Genomic DNA, 19467 nt, shown 5'->3' with positions numbered 1-19467 from the left:
GGCTGGGGACCACCACACATGACACCTGCAATGAAGACACATATAGCACCTTGCTGCAGAGGTTCCAGCGCTCTGAGGAGGAGCTGCGCAGAGTCGCGGAGCAGTGGCTGGAGTGCCAGAAGAGGATTGATGCCTATGTGGACGAGCAGGTGAGCACTGTGCCAGAGGCACAGCCTGTGCATTGACAGGGTGTGTGCCAGGGGGCTCTCTACAGTGGAGGAGCAGGGCTTCTTGGCAGAGGCCCTGGACACCTCACTGCAGCAGATAGTTTTCCTAGCAGAGGTGTACTGGTGATGTGGTGGTGGCAGTTGGTCAGGTCCACCTCAGCCAGGGTGTGTACACCATCCCTTGAATAGTCTGTGCTCATGCAGGAATCTTGGGGACTTTAGGAAGCCACCAGACCTTGTAATTCCAGAAGCCTTTACTGAACACTGTGGTATTCAGAGCCTACTCTTCATTCATCCTGAACCATCCAGAAAGGGAGCACAGACACACATGAAAGTGTTAAGGAAGCTGGAGGAGAGCTGGGAGGCGCAGGCCATGCCTGCTGGAGATGGACGTGCAGGGACATTGCACTATGTGGCCAGAGCCCCTCAGGAGGGGACAGACTCTGAGCAAGTCTTTGAGATGTTATCCCCTCCTGTCCAACCCCGGCCTCCTAACTTTCAAGAACCTCTAGTAGAATCAGGCAAGGAAGTCAAAGTGGTCTTATTTTAAATGTCATTGGTATGGAGGAGTAAAAAGGAAAAACGACAGAGCTCTGTATTATGCTTTTCAGACTATTTGTGCAAAAATAGAGCTGTGGTTCTGGATTCAGGTGTGTACTGGTTCTAAGTCTATCCCAGGATTGTTAGTGCCACTTAGAAGCTGACCAAGCCCTTTGTTAGCTTTTGTCCCTATCTGAGCATTAAGCAGCCATAAGGAAGGAGGACGGCACTGGTATGTGCTCACTTCTCTTGTAAGCCATCTCACTGTTTGGGGAGCTCAGGCCTTGCTTTATGTGGCAGTTGCCTTACTGCCATTGCTTAGTCTCTTGCTCATTGTTGTTCTGCCCTTCACCTTCATCACTGCAGTGGGCTTCACCCTGAGCACTGCATGCACAATAGAGAGGCAGGGCAGTGGGACTAATCAGCTCCTACAGCTTTCTCCCTATTGTCCTGTGGTCACTGGCAGAATTTGGGAGAACCATTGTTGCTTTGAGTTTTCTTCAGCATGGATGTGACCCTGAATCATGTTTTTGTCTGGTTGTGCAATCAAAGACTTGCTCTCTAGCTGTGCCTTGTCACTGAGCAGTGTTGTCTTACTTCAGGCTGCTGTTGGAGCAGGGCTGTTCCCAAGCCACTTCAACAGTGTCAGTTGGGCTGATGCTGGAGCAGGTCAGGTAGTCATGAAGCTCTGCCTGTGGCTTGCCTGGGTGAGGAGGGCCAGACAAGCAGATCATGAGTAGAGCTGCAGCATTCTCTCTGCAGCCTCAGCCACCAGGCCTGAGCATTCAGGTAGCCAGCAGCTATTCACATGAAAGGAACAGCAGAGAGGATATGGAGAGCTAACTGCTTTCCCCTCTGCTGTCGGCACACAGAAGAGTCTGCTTCATGAGACTTCTGTTTAGACTGGAGTTTGCTGTGGCTTGTAATAGATCAGGAGCCAGGAGGTAAAATGGGGCTGGGACAGGGAGGTCAGCTGTAGCAGGCTCTTGAGCTGTGGCAGTGCAGAGGGATCCTTACACAGAGGTCACTGTTCCTTGGGGGATCTACTTGACATGGGTTCTGTGCAGGACCATGAAAATTGACAGCAGGCTACAATTCTGGATCTGCCTCATGAGCTCTGCTTAAATTGTTTCCCTTCAGTTTTGTGTTCCATTAATTCAAAATAAATTTTTTGTGCTTTTTTTTGTGGGGGGAAGTGGGTATTGGGGATTGAACTCAGGGGCACTTGACCACTGAGCCACATCCCCTGTCTTATTTTGTATTTTATTTAGAGACAGGGTCTCAATGAGTTGTTTAGTGCCCTCACTTTTGCTGAGCTGGCTTTGAACTCCCAATCTTCCTTCCTTAGTCTCTGGAGCTTCTGGGATCTTGCTTTGTTTTGGGAAAAAAAAAAAAAAAAAACTGCAAGAAGTAGTCCCTTGTGTAGTGAATTGCATTGTGGTAAGCTGCTTAAGGGTCACCTACAGAGAATACCCCAGGATAGCTGTACATAGTAGTTTGTGGAAGGTAACGAGGTAAGAGAGAAGCAGTGAAACTCTGGTTTACTGGGGTGTCAGATCATCAGTATTCTATAAAGGAAAACCGGGTGGGGGGGGAGTCTAGATTTGAGTCAGCTTTCTGTTATTATGACAAAGTGCTTGGAATAATTAACTCATAAGGATGAAAAGTTTGTGGCTCATGGTTTCAGAGGGTGGAGTTTATGGTCGGTTGACCCTGTTGCTTTGAGCCTGCAGAGGCACAGTCATGGCAGCCAGGAAGCAAAGAGAGAAGAGAAGGAGCTGTGGTCCCAGTATCCCCTTCGAGGAGAATGTACCCCTATGATCTAACTTCTCCCATTAGCCCCCACCTCCTCAAGGTTTTGTCACCTTCCACTGGTGCTACAGGCTGGCAAACAAGCCTTTAACAGATGAATGTTTACGGAACATCTAAGATTCAAACTATGGGTAGGTCTTATCATTGGGGCTCAAGGGAATGGTAGAAGGAAACTGATGAGGAGCTGGAGAGGGAGTGAGGTGCAGGAAGCAGGGCTATTGCAGCTGGTAACGGAGACAGGAGCACTGGGGCTCCTGGACCCAGGGAAGGGCCACTGCGGATGACAAGGGCCTCAAGGCTACCAGAGGAGCTACTTGTGAGAGGTGCATGGAAGGGCCCTGAATCCATACGTCTCTCAGGAAGTGAAATTATGAAATAATATTACCTACCAAGTCTCTGTCCTGACAGCTTCAGTTATAGGAAAGACATACTGTGTGAGGTAAAGGAACCCTCCAGTGCGTTGATGTTATGAAATAAACTCAGGACCTCTCTTGTCTTTTCCAAGGACCATGGCCTGCAGTGTCCTCATTTTATCTTTGACAAGGTTCATGTATTGGGGTAAAAGGGAGGCATGTTGCTGTGGATACTGTGACTACAGCAGGCCACATGCAGCACCTTTGGAGCCTTCTACATGTAGACGGTTAGCTCACTGCAGGGCAGCTGCCAAAGCGCGCCCAGATGGTACCAGCTGGCAATTGCTGTTGGCCTGGAGATAAATGTCTCAGGGCCCATTTCAGTGCTGTAGTAGTCATTGCAGTAACTGAGAAGCTGTTTCATCTCTGCCCTGCACTCTGGTATGGAGATGCTATGATTCTTGGGGTAGGGAATGTGCAGAAGTGAGTTGGCAGAGATTTCAGGCCTGGTTGGACTAGAAGACCTTCAGGTCCCCTCCATTCTGAGATGTAAATCAAGGAACACACATATTCCTGACAGTGGGGATGGTAATCTCTGTGCCTGCTGCTCAGTGCTCATCAGGGCTTTGCAGAACACTTTCTGGGGAGGCACTGTCTGCTAGGCTTGAGTGGCAAATGGAGACCTCCAGGTATGTGGGCAGTGCCTATCCTGGTATAGAAATGGGGAGGCTGGCTTCTCAAGACTCCGGAGTCTGGGAGCTTCTCTGAGTGGGACTGCTGCCTCCCTCTCTCCACACATTTGACATTTTTCCTGCTATTCAGTAGAGTTGGTTTCCCTCATGTTATATCTATATAAGCTTATGCAGTGGTAAATAACCATTAGGTGATTTCAGAAAATGGAATAATTAAATAGTAATTCAGATTAGAGAAGAACGTGGTGCCAGGCTCTGTGTGGATCACACCTCCACTGCTCTTGGGCTCTAGACATAGTTATCACAGCTGTGGGTGGCAGGAGGCTCCCCAAGGGCCCAGCCAGGCAGGCTTAGGGCTCCAGGCAGAATGGTCCACATCCTGTCCCCTGGTATACATTGGATGGGTGTGGTAAATTTATTTCTCCTGTTGGACCAGGCCTGAACAGGAAAAAGACCCAGGGTAACTCTCAGGAAGGGGGAAGTTTCTTTTTTGCTATGACTGAAGAATGCTTTAAGAGAGTAATAATTCCTAGAATTGTTTGTTGCCTGCAATTGGTTTCATTCACTAACATAATATACATTGCTATCATTGCTGTTCTAGTGAAAATGGAAATGTATGTAAAAATAGCAATGCTTTCTCTTGGGAGAAAAATACAGTATCACTTAAAAAGTAAAGCTGATGGGGCTGGGGTTGTGGCTCAGTGGTAGAGTGCTGGCCTAGCATGCACGGGACACTGGGTTTAATCCTCAGCACCACATAAATGTAAAATAAAAGATCTTGTGTCCACCAAAAAACTAAAAAAAGAAAAGAAAAAAGTAAAGCTGATAGTGGATTTATTTCTTTAAAATTCTGTCTTTTTTTTGTACCAAGGATTGAGCCCAGGGGTGCTTAACCATTGAGCCACATCTCCAGCCCTTTTTATTTTATTTATTTATTTATTTTTAGAGAGAGAGAATTTTAATATTTATTTTTTTCTAGTTTTCAGCAGACACAACATCTTTGTTTTCGTATGTGGTGCTGAGGATCGAACCTGGGCTGCACGCATGCCAGGCAAGCGCGCTACGGCTTGAGCCACATTCCCAGTCCTTTATTTTTTATTTTGAGACAGGGTCTCGCTAAGTTGCTGAGACTGGCTTTGAACTTGTGATCCTCCTGCCTCAGCCTCCTGAGCCACTAGGATTACAGTTGTATGCCACCATTCCCCTCTGTCCTATCTTTTTTACAAAGAAAGAACATTGTCTCCACTAAAGCAGCCAGAAGATACATTCCTGTTTTTCACTCTATACCAAAAACCATGAGAAATCAAGACGTTATAATACAAATTTGAGAAATTGAACCACTTTTAGTAGCATCCATGGAGTCATTGCAGAATGAGGGAGGTGACTTAAAATAATAGAAATGTATTTTGTCATAGTTCTGGAAGCCCAGACCCAGAAGTTCAAAATCAGGGTATCATCAGAGTCATGTTTTCTTCTGAACGCTGATGGTTGCAGGGATGGGGAAATCTTTCCTGCCCTTCCCCCTCACGATGGCCCCAGGTGTCCTATCTCGTGACTGTGTTACTGCAGTCCCCTATGGAACCATTTAAATCTGTCATTTAATTTAAAGCAATGAAATGGAGATTAGTTACTTCTCATCAGTAAGCATTTCAGAAATTTTATGCTAATCCAAAGATTTCAAAATGTAGAGCACTTGTAAAATAATTGAGTCTTTATTCACAAAGAAACAGAATGCAAGGGGCAGTTGACAGCTTTGAAATGTTATTTTGCTTTTTAAAATTATGTTTTCTTTGTTTGATACATATATACATAACACTGCAGTTACCCAAGTTTTTCCCCCAACTAATTTTGACCTAGAGAATGTGAGGAGAGGACCAAAGAGTGGGTTTTTATTGATGTTGTTTACCAATAAAATGGAGTGGCAAATGGAGACCCCCAGTGACCTCCCTGTCCCAGCCCCATCTTACCTCTTGGCTCCTGATCTACTACAAGCATAGCAAACTCCAGTCTAAACAGAAGTCTCATGAAGCAGACTCTTCTGTGTGCCAAATAACTCTTGAATTCTGAACTAATTACATACTTTCCTATCTTTATATATGAATACATCACCAGTGAAACTCCACATCATATACAACCACAAGAGTGGGATCCTAACTAGAATAAGTTGTACTCCAAGTATGTGTAATGTCAAAAAACACTCTACTGTCATGTATATCTAAAAAGAATGAATAAAATATGTATACATATGATCACCTTTCCTAATTTTTAGCTTTCTAATATAATTTTTCAAACTTGCAATAGTAATATCTCCAAGAAAAATGCCTTTCTGGGATGGGGTTGTGGCTCAGTGGTAGAGCGCTTACCTAGCATATGTGAGCCACTGGGTTTGATCCCTAGCACCACATAAAAAACGAAAATAAACAAAATAAAGATTTTTGTTTTTTAATGCCTTTTTTTTTAAAACTGCAGGCATATATGTTGAAAAGGAAGGGTTGGCCCTTGATATTAAATCCTTCCATCTAAGAATCTGATCTCTCCTTATTTTTAGGTCTTTTTTTTCTATCCTGCATAGTCTGTGCATTTCTTACCAAGTTTATGCCATGGAGTTTCTTAGTTTTGGGTCTTGTTTTGTGAGTATGCTTTCTAATGTGTTCTTGGTGATAAACAGGAAGGCAGAGTTAGGGGCACCGTTCGTCTTACCAAAGTCCCTCAGTAGCTTCAGTAGTTTTTGAGTCAGTTGCTTTGAATTTTCTGGGAGATCATGATATCATCTTCAAATAATGATAGTTCTGTCTCATTCTTTCTTGCATTTGAACTTTTTTTTGGCTTCTATTAGAACCTTCAGAGCAGGGTGAGTGAGTATACTGGCAGAGGCACCCTTGGCCAGTCCTTGTGTGGGGGTTTTGAATGTCTCACGATGAAGCACTGTTTGCCATTCAGACTTTTTTGGCACTTACTAGCAAATTCAAGAAGTTCACTTTATTTACTTGGGTTATTTTAAAAGAAAAAGAGTAATACATGTCAAATTTGATTTTATAGTTTTCCTATTTTTGTATGAATTTTAAGAGATTAGGTTTCCTAATTTTGAGGCATTCTTGGCATCCTTGAGATTAATCCTTATTAGATCATGATATTCTTCACTGTTAGACTTAACTTGCTGATGTTTTATTTAGGACTTTTTATTTATATTCTGAGGTGTTATGGAATTGAGTTTTAGTTTTTGACACTTGTCTGTTTTGTGAGAAGATCATGATAGCTTTATGAAATTTGAGAAACTGTATTTTTTCAGTTTGCAGGAATAGTTTAAATTTTCTATTCCATGAAGGATGTGATAGAACTTACCATAAAACTTTGGGGCCTGATTCATGTTTGCAGAGAGGAAGAACAAGTATAGATCTACTATTAGTCTATTTCAGGTTTTCTTCTTCTTGAATCACATTGCATTTTACTTATTGATTTTTGTGTAGAAAGTTATACACATTGTTTAGATGAAGAGTCTTGAGTACTTGTCTCCAGGCTGGGGAATTCATGGGAGTGATGGAGTGGGCCAGCTCAGGAGTGCTGTGGTTCTCATATCCACCATGTGTGCTTACACCTAGGCAGGCTCAGGGAGAGAGCACTTCTCCTTTCAGGTAGGAAATGGTCTGCCCTCTGCAGTGGGAGGCTCTGGGGAACTGTGCCTCTTGTAAAAAGAGCACTTGTGGGACTGGGGATATAGCTCAGTTGGTAGAGTGCTTGCCTTGTATACACAAGGCCCTGGATTTAGTCCCCAGCACCACACACACACACACAAAAGCACTTGTGGCGATTTTGATTAAGTTGAGTAAGATGCTGAAATGGGCTGCCTGATAATATATTTGTAGTATTGTATCTGTTTTCTTTACATCTTGTATATATCATTTGAAAAAAAATCTTCCCTTGAAAATACCCTGTGTAATTGCTGCTGGTACCAAGGTTTTTTGTTTGTTTGTTTGTTTGTTTTGTTTTTTTAACATCTGCTTTCTAGATGACAATGAAAACCAAACAGCGCATGTTAACGGAAGACTGGGAGATATTTAAACAAAGGCGATTCATTGAAGAACAGGTAAGTTTGTCCATATGAGAGGCAATTAAAGGAAGTAGGAAATCCTCTTTATAGAGTGAGTGGCATTTTGCACATTAGCTGCTCTGTTGCAACAGGACACCATTTGAGGACCACATGGGCAACATCTGCCAGTGTTAAACCTCAAGGTAAACCGATTTTATTTGCCTATTTCCTACATTCTGATTACTCTTTAAGGAAAGCCAGTGCTCATCGAGTGACTGATGTTGGTACACAGCGGCCCTAGGAATTTTACAGATGACATTGCCCTGAGTCCCCATGCGTATCTGTGAGGCAGGTGTTGCTATCTCCAGATCACGCATGAAGGGGTGACATGCTGCAGGCTAAGGCCATTTCTGAAATCACAGGGATTCAGCCCAGCTTTCCCCCGCAATGCCAGGAGCCAGACCATCTGTAGTCTGCCCCCTTCCTCCTCACCCTGGTGGAGCCTCCTCTAGCAGGCTTGCCCTGCACCCTCTGCTGATGAGGTCTTTGGAGAGCTTGCAATTGACCTTCCTGTGATTGGCCTGGGATCCCTCTGCTTTTGGAACTTCTTGCCCTAATCTCATTCATATGGCCACACCAACTATTCCTACTTCCTGGACTGTTTTCTTAGTCTCCTTTATGAGCTTAATGCCCTTGGCCTTTCCTTTAGTTCCCTGCCCGCTGCCCCCTATTCTGTGTATTAAATGGCCTTCCAGTCATCACCTGTCCATTTGCCAAAGCTGGTCCAGAACTCCTTCTCCTTTGATACTCAGATGCTTCCTAGTCAATTGGAAGGAAGCTTCCAGGTCCAAGCCTCTTCCTCCAACACCACATACCAGTCTCTCTTTCTATGGCTGCCTTCCTGGTTCCCAGAAGATACAGAGTACTTGACAGATAGAGGGTAAAGGTTGGGTATCTGCAGTAGCCTGCCTTCTGGACGTCTGTTATGAGGGCATGTGACAGTGTGCTTGCTGAAGACCAAAATATTTAGGAGGTTCTTGGTACCTGGGCCCTTGAGCAGCTCAGCTCCAGGTCTGCCGCTCCTGTATCCTGGTCCTGCCCACCTGAGGAAGCTGACCAAATTGATTTCTACATATTATCATAATTACTAGAACATGTGATCCATGAAATGGAGAAAGGTTTCTGTGAAATTAAGCAATTGTTTGATAATTTCCTCTAGTTAACCAATAAGAAAGCGGTTACTGGCGAGAACAACTTCACAGATACCATGAGGCACATGTTGTCATCACGACTGAGCATGCCTGACTGCCCCAACTGCAACTACAGGAGAAGGTGAGCTGGGCTGTCATGGGTGCAGCAGCCTGCAGCCCTCCTTGAACCAGGTGGAGGTCTGGAACCGACCTTCAGAGAACATGATGACCTTCTGTGTTGGCTCTCTTGGTAACTGTCCTTAATTCCCGATCAGATGTGCTTGTGATGACTGCAGCCTCTCACACATCCTCACTTGTGGTATCATGGACACCCCCGTCACTGATGACATCCACATTCACCAGCTACCACTCCAAGTGGATTCTGCTCCCGACTATCTCTCTGAGATGCGCCCACCTAGCGTGTCCTCAGCAAGCTCAGGGTCAGGCTCCAGCTCTCCCATCACAGTTCAGCAACATCCCAGACTCATCCTCACAGACAATGGCTCTGCACCAACTTTGTAAGTTGTAACTGTGTAATAAAGATTCAGAAATTTTAAGTATTCAGTCGCAAGAAACAGTGATGTCTACAGAAGTATGAACATCATCATAATGCTTTTCATGAAAAAGACCTTGCATTGTTTTAAGCAACTTTTAAAACATGAAATCAGTCAATTCAAAGTTTGACACTTATTTCATCACCTGAAAAAAATGTTAAATTAACAAGTGCCAGTACAGTAAAAAACATGAAAAACATGTTGGTATGCAGGGAAGTGTCTCCTTGGCTCTGGCCCCTTCTCCTTGTGCTCCTGGAGGGCGGTCAGCTGCCGTTCACTCGCCTCATTGTCAGCCCAGTGTTCATGCTTGCCTCATGTCTTGCTAAGAGTTCAAATGATCACGTTAGCAAGCGATGGAAAGTTTGTCTTCTGTGTTCCCACATAACTAGGTGTTCCTTTCATACTGGCGAGGCTGCCCTGCTGCTCTTGCCTGTTCACTTTGTGGTTGGCTGGTCCCAGATTCCTTCAGAGTTGTGACACTGTCATTTGTGAGGGCTTATGGAAGGGAGGTAATTACTTGAGTAGACCTAGACTTCCATTGCATGTGCATCATAGAGCATGCAGCCATCGTGAGCCCTGCAGAGATTCCAGTGCCAGGGATTATTGCCCCTGACCTCGGCTATTCAGCCTTCCTCAGATTTCTCTGACTCAGGTCATATCTTTATCTCCTCTCTCTGGATTTCTCAAGGAAACTGAGAAGGGCATCTCAAGTCACATAATAAATGAGAAACCTTTCCTTTAGAGTCTTTCAGTTCTCAGTATGGACTCGTTCTCAAGCCCCACATAATTCTTTTTCTTCCTTCTTTCCTTCCTTCCTCCCTCTGTGTGTGCGTGCGCATGCCTCTCTCTCTCCCTCTCCCTCTCCCTCCCTCCCCCTCCCCCACCTTTATTTTTATTTATTTATTTTTATGTGGTGCTGAGGATCTACCCAGCACCTTGCACGTGCTAGGCGAGTGCTCTACCACTGAGCCACAACCCCAGCACTGCCCACCCCCCCAAGCCCTTTTCTATGTTTTATTTTGAGGCAGGTTCTAAGTTGTCTTGTGTTGGCCCTGATCTTAAAATCCTCCAACGTCAGCCTCCCAAGTAGGTGGGATTATAGGTATACACCACTGCATCTGAATGTACCCCTTTAATTTTAAATAAAACAATTGTGTCTGGGCTTGGGAGTGGTAGAAGGAATAGTTTTGTAGCAGGGCATCTCAAGTCACATAATAAATGTAATATCCATTAGTCTGATTAAATGTTTGTGATTTCCTTAATATTTCTGCCTTTAGAGGTTTTCCCTTTCCATTCTTCCAGGTAGTAAAAATGCTGATCTTCTAGGTCTCTCCTCTCATATTCAGGTGACCAGGAGGTATTGGTAATGAGTGATGCTTTACAGGACTCTGAACACAAGCAGTGATCTAAAGAAGGCTTCTGTGCACAGCAGGTGGCCCCTTATCCTCCTCTGCAGTACAGTAGCCGCCTTTGACCTTGTCTGTTGTCTCAGTTGTAGTGATGATGAGGACGTTGCACCGTTGTCAGCCAAGTTTGCTGATATTTATCCATTGAGTAACTATGACGATACCGAGGTGGTGGCCAACATGAATGGGATCCACAGCGAACTGAATGGTGGTGGGGAAAACATGGCCCTGAAAGATGAGGTATGAGCATGGTTACTTGTAGCCACAATAGGTGGCATAATATGGTGGCCTAAGTTTAATTTTTGCATTATTCTACTTTGAAAAGTGTAAGTTACAAAAGGCTGCGTTTTAAGTCCCCACAGGTGAGCAGCACCAGTAGTAGCTCTTCAGAAGCTGACGATGAAGAAGTGGATGGTGAAAGCAGTGGGGAGCCCCCAGGAGCTCCAAAGGAAGATGGGGCCCTGGGAAACGGGAGCCCCAGGACAGAGGAAAGTAAAGTGGACACTCCACCCCCTTCTTACCCAGCCCAGCAGGTAGGGTTTCATGTTTCAGATTTTCTTTTTGTCATGAGTCTCTCAGTATATATTTTTCCCAAACATGGGCATTATTAACTGTGAAAGTATTCCATTTCAAGTTATTTCTGTTGCTCAGAATCAGAGAGAATCAAGACACACTTGTAAAACAGACAATTCATAATTTTTAAAAATCTTTTTAAAAAATATTTATTATTTTTTAGTTGTAGTTGGACACATTATCTTTATTTCATTCTTATATATTTATTCTTCCCCTTTTTTATGAGAAAGGCTGTCTAATAACACACACACAGTTAAAGTTCTGAACCTGTTTGCCTGACAGTGCATCCTGACAGATTATGTCTCTGCAGAGCGTACTTTCTCATTCCCTTTTGCTGGCCTCACTCTTTTTCATAATGTGAACATGCTGTAGTTTCTGTTTTTCCTTTTTAGTTCTCTGTTGATGGGCACTTGTGCTGTTCATCCCCTCTTTGACCATTGCAAACTATTCAGTGAGTAACCTTGTACATCTGACATTGTGTACGTAAGCAGATACAGCTCTAGGACTAGTCCAGCAGTGAACTGTGGGTAAGAACATCAGTGAGTGGGGTTGGGTAAGGCCACGGTGACCACCCAGACTCCAAAAAAGAGTGGCCCCACAGTTTTGTTGGATTGTTGCCAGTCTGATATATGGAAATGGTAACCCGTGGGGTTTCAGTTTTCACTTCCCTTTAATAGGTAAACCTCCTTTCCTATATTTAAGGGCTATTTGTTTCCTTTTCTGTCCTATTACTGAGTTATAAGATTTCTTTATATATTGGATATATATCCTTCATCAGATATATGATTTGCACTGTTTCCTCATGGTCTATAATGTGTCTCTTTATTTTGTGTTTTTTTTTTAATATTTATTATTGTGTTTATTTTTAGCTGGACACAATACCTTTATTTTATTTTTATGTGATGCTGAGGATCCAACCCAGGGCCTCGCACGTGATAGGCAAGCGTTCTGCCCCTGAGCCGCAACCCCAACCCAGTTTTTTTTTTTTTTTTTTTTTTTTTTTTAAGATAGAGTGAGAGAGGGAGGGGGGGAGAGAGAGAGAGAGAATTTTTAATATTTATTTTTTAGTTTTCGGCGGACACAACATCTTTGTTTGTATGTGGTGCTGAGAATTGAACCCGGGCCTCACGCATGCCAGGAGAGCGCGCTACCGCTTGAGCCACATCCCCAGCCCCCCAACCCAGTTTTAATAGTGTCTTTTGTAAAGCAGAAGCTTTGGGTTTAATTCATTCCAATTTATTAGTTTTTTTATTTTCAGAACCATCCCTTTGATACATTCTCTAAGAAAACTTGGCCTAACACAAAACTGTTTTCTTCTAGAAGATTTGTAACTTATTTAGATGCTGTGATTCATTTGACTAAGAGTTTGCTTATGGTGTAAGGTTAAAGTCTGCATCTGTGTTTTTAAGTATATGGACATCCAATTATCCAGTGCTCTCTGTCAGACTGGCCTTGCCCCTGCAGAAGCGCTTTGATGATTTGTTGAAAATTGATGGGCCGTAAATGCAAGGGTTTAAAATTCATTCTCTTCATTTGGTCTCTGTTTGTCCTTACATGTGTACCACACATGACAGTTGCTTAAGGTGAGTTTGGAGTTATAGTAGGGTTCGCTCTCTAGCGTGGCAGACCTGCTTTCTCACAGATAGCAATCTTGGTATAATCGGCAGGTGGGGGTTGGGGGCCAAGCAGCCAGGGCCTCTGGAAGAGATGCACTAACCTGACTCCTGAGAGCCACCCTTAGAGATTAGTTCCCCATGGATTCTGGAGGGACATGGGTATGCAGATAGGATGTGATTCCTCACTGATTTCTCTCTAGTTCTTCCCGTTTCTGAGAGAATCATACTAAAGACTTTTGCCAACTTTTGATTTCTACATTTGGGAATGATGTTGAATGTGTGTACATGTCATTGTAACTCCCTAGTACATTGACCCCTTTGTCATGATGAGATATTTCTCTACTGATAACTTCTTACTTTAAAGTACGTTATATCTGATATTAATGAAGCCAGTTTAGCTTCTTGGGTTATTGTATGTACATTATACTTTTTTTCCTTATATTTTTCAGCTTCTTTGTGTCTTCAAATCTAAATTTGCTTTCAGATCTTCTTGTTGGACCTTGCATTTTTATTCTATCAACCTCTGCCTTTTCAGACATTAAACAAAATTTTTAGTGACCATTAATACCATTTAATTGTCACTATTTTTTTTTTTTTTAATGGTACTGGGGAATTGAACCGAGGAGCCCTCTACCACTGAGCTATATCCTCAGCTCTTTTTATTTTTTATTTTGAGACAGGCTTTTGCAAGCTGCCCAGGCTGGCCTTGAATTTGTAATCTTCCTGTCTTAGTCTCCCAAGTTGCCAGGATTAACATGGCTGTGCCACCATACCTGGCTTCTGACATTAATTCTGTTTTGTTTTTAAGTTGTAGATGGACATAATACCTTTATTTGTTTTTCTATGTGTGCTAAGGATTGAACACAGTGCTTCACATGTGCTAGACAGGTGTTCTACCACTGAGCTCTAGCCCTAGTCCTGCCATTAATTCTTTAATGATTTTTTTTTTTTTTTTTTAGTCATTTTCAAGTTGCTGCTTTAAGCATTACAATATGCATCTTAATTTATTACAATCTACTCCAGGTTAATATTGATTTAATTCCAGTAACATAGATAAACATTGCTCTAATACAGCTCTATTTTCTTCTTCCTCCTTCAAATTATTATTCTGTGTATTATATTTATATGTTATAAACCCAGCATATTAAAATTATTGCTTTTTTGAATTTCATAATTTTAGAGAAATTATAAGCAAAGACAAAAGATAACGTGATATTTTCCATTTGCCAGCTTGCTTACCTCTTCTGGCATTCTTTTCTTTTTTTTTATTATTCTTTTTTGTGTGTGGGGATTTGTATTATTTCATTTTGTTGTAGGGACAGACGAGGCAACGCACCGAAGATAGCAGGAAACAGTTTTATTTGGCTGCAACCAGGTTCAGAGGGCAAAGCTTTTGCAGTAATCAATCAATCCCCTGAATCTCGAGTTCAGGTAGTTTCAGAATTTTATACCCAGCATGTAAGGGAAGGAGCTCAGAAGTTCACAGTCTGCAGAAGTTCAGAAAAGCAGCTTTTTCTTCACTGTTCTGGGCAAGTTAACCCTTCAAGTACAGCTCTTGGAAAGGGGGGAGCTTCTCCCCTTTTTTCCCTCCCCTGCCAGCTGTTACCATGGAGCCCAATAGGTAACTTCTCCATAGAAATGTAGACATCTCTATGAAACTCCAGCTCAAGGCCAGAGGCCTTGTTAAAGGATTTGTCTTTTTTATCACATTTTGCATTTGCAAACATACTTTTACAAATTATTATACTGGAAACATGTTTGTGAAAAACAAGTGAAAGGGCATTGAGCACCTGGAGTGCTGATTTCTTTCTGGCCAGTGGCCAAGTAAAATAGAGCAACAGGAAAATAGAAAGTTTAACTACATTGAACTTTTTGTAGAGACTCTTTTGCTTATAGTCTTAAAATCAATTATGGTGAAAATTTCTTGAGAAGCTTAGTTAAGATTTTTTGTTAAGGAGAGGGTGCCACTACAATTTCAGCTGAAATACATCCTTTAGTATTTCATGTAGGACCAGTTTGCTAGCACTGAATTTTCTCAGTTTTTACATATAAATGTCTTTCTTTTCTTCTTATTTTTTAGAATAGTTTTAAGTTCACAGCAAAGTTCAATAGAAGGTGCAGAGAACTCTACGCCCCTTGCCTGCACCTCACATCCTCCCCCACCATCAGAATCCCACACAGAGTGGTGTAGCTGCTGGACAGTCAGTCCTCCACACAGGCCTGTGCTTCTTTATGGAGGCGGGACTGCAGGAGCTTCCAAGGTGGTTATGTACATCTATTTTAATCCATGTTCAGCTTCCTTGTATTTCTTAGATCTGTAGATTAATGATTTTCATCCCATTTGAAAAGTAAGAGTTTCAGACATTGTTTCTTTTAAGTTTTCCTCTCAGAGACCCTTCCCGCTCCTGTCCCTGGGACTTCTTTGCATACATGCCGGTGTGTTTGCTGCTCTCCCCAAAGATTTCTGTCTATATTTTCCTTTACATACTCTCTCTCTCTCTTAGTTTTCTTTTTTAATATTTTTTTAGTTGTTAGTGGACCTTTATTTTTTATTTATATGCGGTTCTGAGAATCTAACCCAGTGCCTCACACATACTAGGCAAACCACTGAGCCACAACCCCAGCCCTTCTTTACTCTAGTTTCTGCTTGTCTTCATATGGATAATTTCTTTTTTTTTTTTTTTTTTAGGGAAGCCTTTTATGCATAGTCTGTTACCTAGTAAATATGGATAATTTCTGTTCCCCTAATTGGAGTTCACAGATTCTTTCTCCGCTGTATGTGTGTGTGTGTGTGTGGGCGGGGGGGGGGGGTGCTGGGGATTGAACCCAGGGCCTTGTGCATGTGAGGCAAGCACTCTACCAACTGAGGTACATCCCCAGCCCACTCTGCTGTCTTAAACCTGCTTTTAGAATTCATATTTCATTTTCTTTATAGTTACTATATTATAATCCCCTGTATGTTTGATCTCTGTTCTCCTACTTGCCTTACATCTCTAAACATGTTGTAGCTGCAGTTTTGCATCTTTTTCTGCTAATCCATTATGTAGAGCTACTCAGGAGAACCAATTTCTAGTGATTCGCTGTCCTTTTCCTGCAAAACTGTGGCTCACACTTTTCTTTTTCTTTGCATGTCTCATACTTTTTGGTTGAAAACTGGTCTTTTAAAAATGTAACAACTCTGACTTTCCCTTTGAGTGACTGTTCAGTGAGGTTTTTGCTTCTGTATGTTTTAGTGCTTACCTAGACTTACGTTGCAGAATCGGTTTCCCCCATATGCAGCAGCTAATGCATCAGCTCATGTTTTTACTCTGTTTTCGTTTTTTAGCTTGTCTGATAAAGGTCTTGCCTTTGGTTGCCTAGCTTGTTGGGTCAGCTAATGATTTGGGCACAGTTCACCTATAGACCTTTAACACCCAGGGTCTCAACATGTGTCAGAGCATCTGTGTATAGGTGGGGATCTGCACCCCAGCCAGCTCTCAGGTCACCTGTGGAATTCCTTCCTCTGGGCTCTGAAGTCTTCCTTGTGTGTATACTGGGGTCTCCTGGTTAGCTAGCAAGTGTGGGCAGCCTGAGGAGCCTTCCCAAGCTCTCTCATTTTTAGAGTCTCCCTAATAGGTTTTTGTCTCATCTGCCACTCACCCCAAGACACCAGCCCCAAGCTATCAGGGCTATAAACTTCCCTGCCCATTCCCCACTGAGTCTGCCACTTCTGTTGGTTCACCTCTACTTGTCATGGAGTTGCCCTCTTCAGCAGCAGGGCAGGTTTTCTCCAGCAGCGGCTCTGATGATACCTCTGGCTACTGCTCAGAAGCTGGGGTGGAAAGAGGGAAAGGCCCCAGGCAAGAAATCCAGACTCCTGTTCTTCACTCAAGTTGCAGCTATCTTACAAGAAGAAACAGTTCTCGATATATTGCTTTGGCTCATTTCTAGAGCTTTAGAATGGCTGCCTTTGGCATTTGTGCTCAGGAGGAAGCTGAGTTGTTAGCCCTTCAATCCACCTTTGCCAGAATCCTGCCCCTTGGCTTCCATGTGGAGATTTCTGTGCAGCCACCAATTGAGCAGTAGGAACCCAGTGGAGCAGAGTCACCTAGCGTTCAGTTCTTGTTCCCAGTTCCCTCTTGCAAAGTGACATCTTTGTCAGGTCCTTGATCTCTGCAGTCAGGCACAGGACATAGATTGGTAGCTGCTACCTCAGCATACCACCACCTGGGAATGAGGAGCACCTCTCCCCTCTTCGCCGCTTCTGAAGTCCCAGTCCCTGGGGTTCCTTCTTCCCCCTCAAGCGCAGGGTGGGGAGCATGGGCAACTCAAGAGTGTCAGGACACGCCTCATTCTTGCCTTCTTATTTGCTTCATAACTGCTTGGCAGAATGTGACTGACCTTAACTTATTCATACTAATTTTTAATTTTTTTTTTTGTAGTTGTAGATGGACAGAATGCCTTTGTTTTATTTTTATGTGGTGCTGAAGATCAAACCGAGTGCCTCACACATGCTAGGCAAGCGCTCTACCACTGAGCTACATCCCCAGCCCCTAATTCGTATTATTGTTTGTTTCACATTAAACAAGTTCTTTGTTTCTTTCCTTTTAGGCTGAACAAGCTCCGAACACTTGTGAATGTCATGTTTGTAAACAAGAAGCCTCTGGGCTGACAGGGTCAGCAGTGACTGCCGGAGCCCTTCCTCCTGGCCATCAGTTCCTGAGCCCAGAGAAGCCTACACCCCCTGCACTACATCTGTACCCCCACATCCATGGACATGTGCCTCTGCACACCGTTCCACACCTGCCTCGCCCTCTCATCCACCCGACCTTGTATACAGCACCCCCTTTCCCACACAGTAAGGTAAGCTGGGCCAGAAGGCCCTGAAAGCTCACTCACCTATAAGATCTTGCAGGATTGCTTATTTAAACAGTGTATAAAACTGGCAGCTTGTACAGAACAGCGTCTGCTCTTGATAGGAAGGTCTGTGAATGCCTGCTTTTACCATGATCTCTCAAGTGGTTGTAATTTTGAACCTCCACATTGTTAAAAACAATCATGAAGGTCATGATTTATGCATTCAAAGTTAATTAGAACATAGATGCTGCTGCTACCCAGTTAAACTTGGTGCACTTCACATGAGTCTGCTTATCTACTTATGGCCTCCAGAGCCTGTTTCTTGTTGTGATGGGCAAAGTCATTTGAACAGTCCCTCTGACCTTGGGTGGGCTCTCCAGGGTCTAAGTGAGTATGCCTCTTAGCCTGACAACTCACCAACCTACAGAGGAACTGCAAGGGCAATGTTGTAGAAAATCATATCACCCTAAGGTTGTAGAGAGAACTGAAGAGCACAGGGGACCCAAAAAAAAGAGGTGTGCTAGGAGCTTATTCACAGTAAGGTCTAGAAAATGATTGTCTTGATGTGTTTCTTCTTAAAGTACCCTGTGGGTATATTTAGTGTCCTTGACTTTGCAGCAACCCAGTTGTTTTCATTTTTTATGCCTTAGGTAGCTTTGCCTCTAGCTGTTTTGAACTTATCTTTGTTGACTCTCGCCATAATTTTGATTGTTTTCTGTTTTTATTTATACCAGTTATTCTGGTTCAAGGTTATCTCTAATCAGTTAAAAAATAGTCTTCTCAAAACTCTACTGATAGATTATTTTAAACAATGATTGTAAACAAGTGAAAAGGAGGACATGGCATGAAAGGGCCTGCTCAGGCTGCAGGCATGCTTCTCCTCCAGGAGTTCACTTGCACAGTGGGGTGTGTTTAGCATGACAGTAGGTTTCTTGTGTGTGTGTTGGCCAGGAGGAGTTCAGGTGGGAGAGTTACGCCACAAGCTTAGAAAAGAGGATAATAGGTTTGTTGTGTTCTGCTACTGTAAGTCCTCAGCAGCTACCCAAATTCATGCTTAAGTTTTGTTAGATTGAATGTTTTCATTTTGACCATTTGATGGTGTCTTTGTTCACAGCATGCTTTTCAGAGCATTTTTCAGGTATATGGTAAAGCTAGGCTATTTTCATGTGCACTCCATTTTCCTTTGGATGAGTGTGTACAGTTAGGAATCCATCTAGTCCTTCTTGCCTTCCCTAGTCCTAAGATTTTAGAATGTTCCTTATATTTGTCCTGGTTGAAGCTATTCAAGAATTAGTTTCTAAAAATATTCAAGTCATGTGATGAAATAGATTATTCCCCAGGCTGTGTGGCCTAACATATGCAAAGCCCTGGGCTCAATCACCATTTGAAGAAAGAAAAAGGAAAAAAAAAAAAAAGGAAATGGATTATTCCCAGTGCCTGTTGGGACACTATAGTTAAAAGCCTGTTCTTTTCCTTGACTTTAATCTTTTCTCTGGGAATTATAGGTAGTCTATACAAGTGTAAAAGCAGAAGAAAAACAATTTTTAGGACCATCAGCTGTATCTGATGTTCTTTTGCTGCATGCTAGACTTTAGTGCCATTGATAAATGTGAGAAATTCATGCATAGAAAGACTAAATATAGGGGCTGGAGTTGTAGTTCAGTGGTAGAGCACTTGCCTAGCATGTGTGAGGCACTGGGT

At 43.0% G+C, this 19467-nt stretch overlaps 1 protein-coding gene and 1 non-coding gene across 8 annotated transcripts in view; one reads left to right on the top strand and one right to left on the bottom strand.

Annotated features, from left to right (window-relative positions):
- The window catches only part of Fam193a (family with sequence similarity 193 member A), a 149366-nt gene that overhangs the window by 89327 nt on the left and 40572 nt on the right, over window positions 1-19467 (top strand). For all 7 annotated transcript variants that reach the window (XR_009224846.1, XR_009224845.1, XM_046423623.2 and 4 more), the window contains 7 exons: window positions 2-149; window positions 7571-7648; window positions 8811-8923; window positions 9057-9299; window positions 10828-10981; window positions 11095-11274; window positions 17521-17772. Coding sequence is in view for 5 of the 7 variants with exons in the window: in XM_046423623.2 (XP_046279579.1) it covers window positions 2-149; window positions 7571-7648; window positions 8811-8923; window positions 9057-9299; window positions 10828-10981; window positions 11095-11274; window positions 17521-17772 (1168 nt within the window). In the remaining 2 variants the exon portion in view is untranslated. The remainder of the gene's footprint in view (window position 1; window positions 150-7570; window positions 7649-8810; window positions 8924-9056; window positions 9300-10827; window positions 10982-11094; window positions 11275-17520; window positions 17773-19467) is intronic.
- On the bottom strand, window positions 15736-15808 carry Trnav-cac (transfer RNA valine (anticodon CAC)). The gene has a single exon. It is a non-coding gene; the product is annotated as a tRNA-Val (tRNA).

The sequence above is a fragment of the Marmota monax genome, unplaced genomic scaffold, assembly GCF_021218885.2.
Source record: "Marmota monax isolate L192 unplaced genomic scaffold, Marmota_monax_Labrador192_F-V1.1 WCK01_AAM20220418_F8-fsc00009, whole genome shotgun sequence".
Classification (NCBI taxonomy): domain Eukaryota; kingdom Metazoa; phylum Chordata; class Mammalia; order Rodentia; family Sciuridae; genus Marmota; species Marmota monax.
The sequence above is the reverse complement of the archived record's forward strand: the minus strand, read 5'-3'. Positions and strand labels throughout refer to the sequence as shown.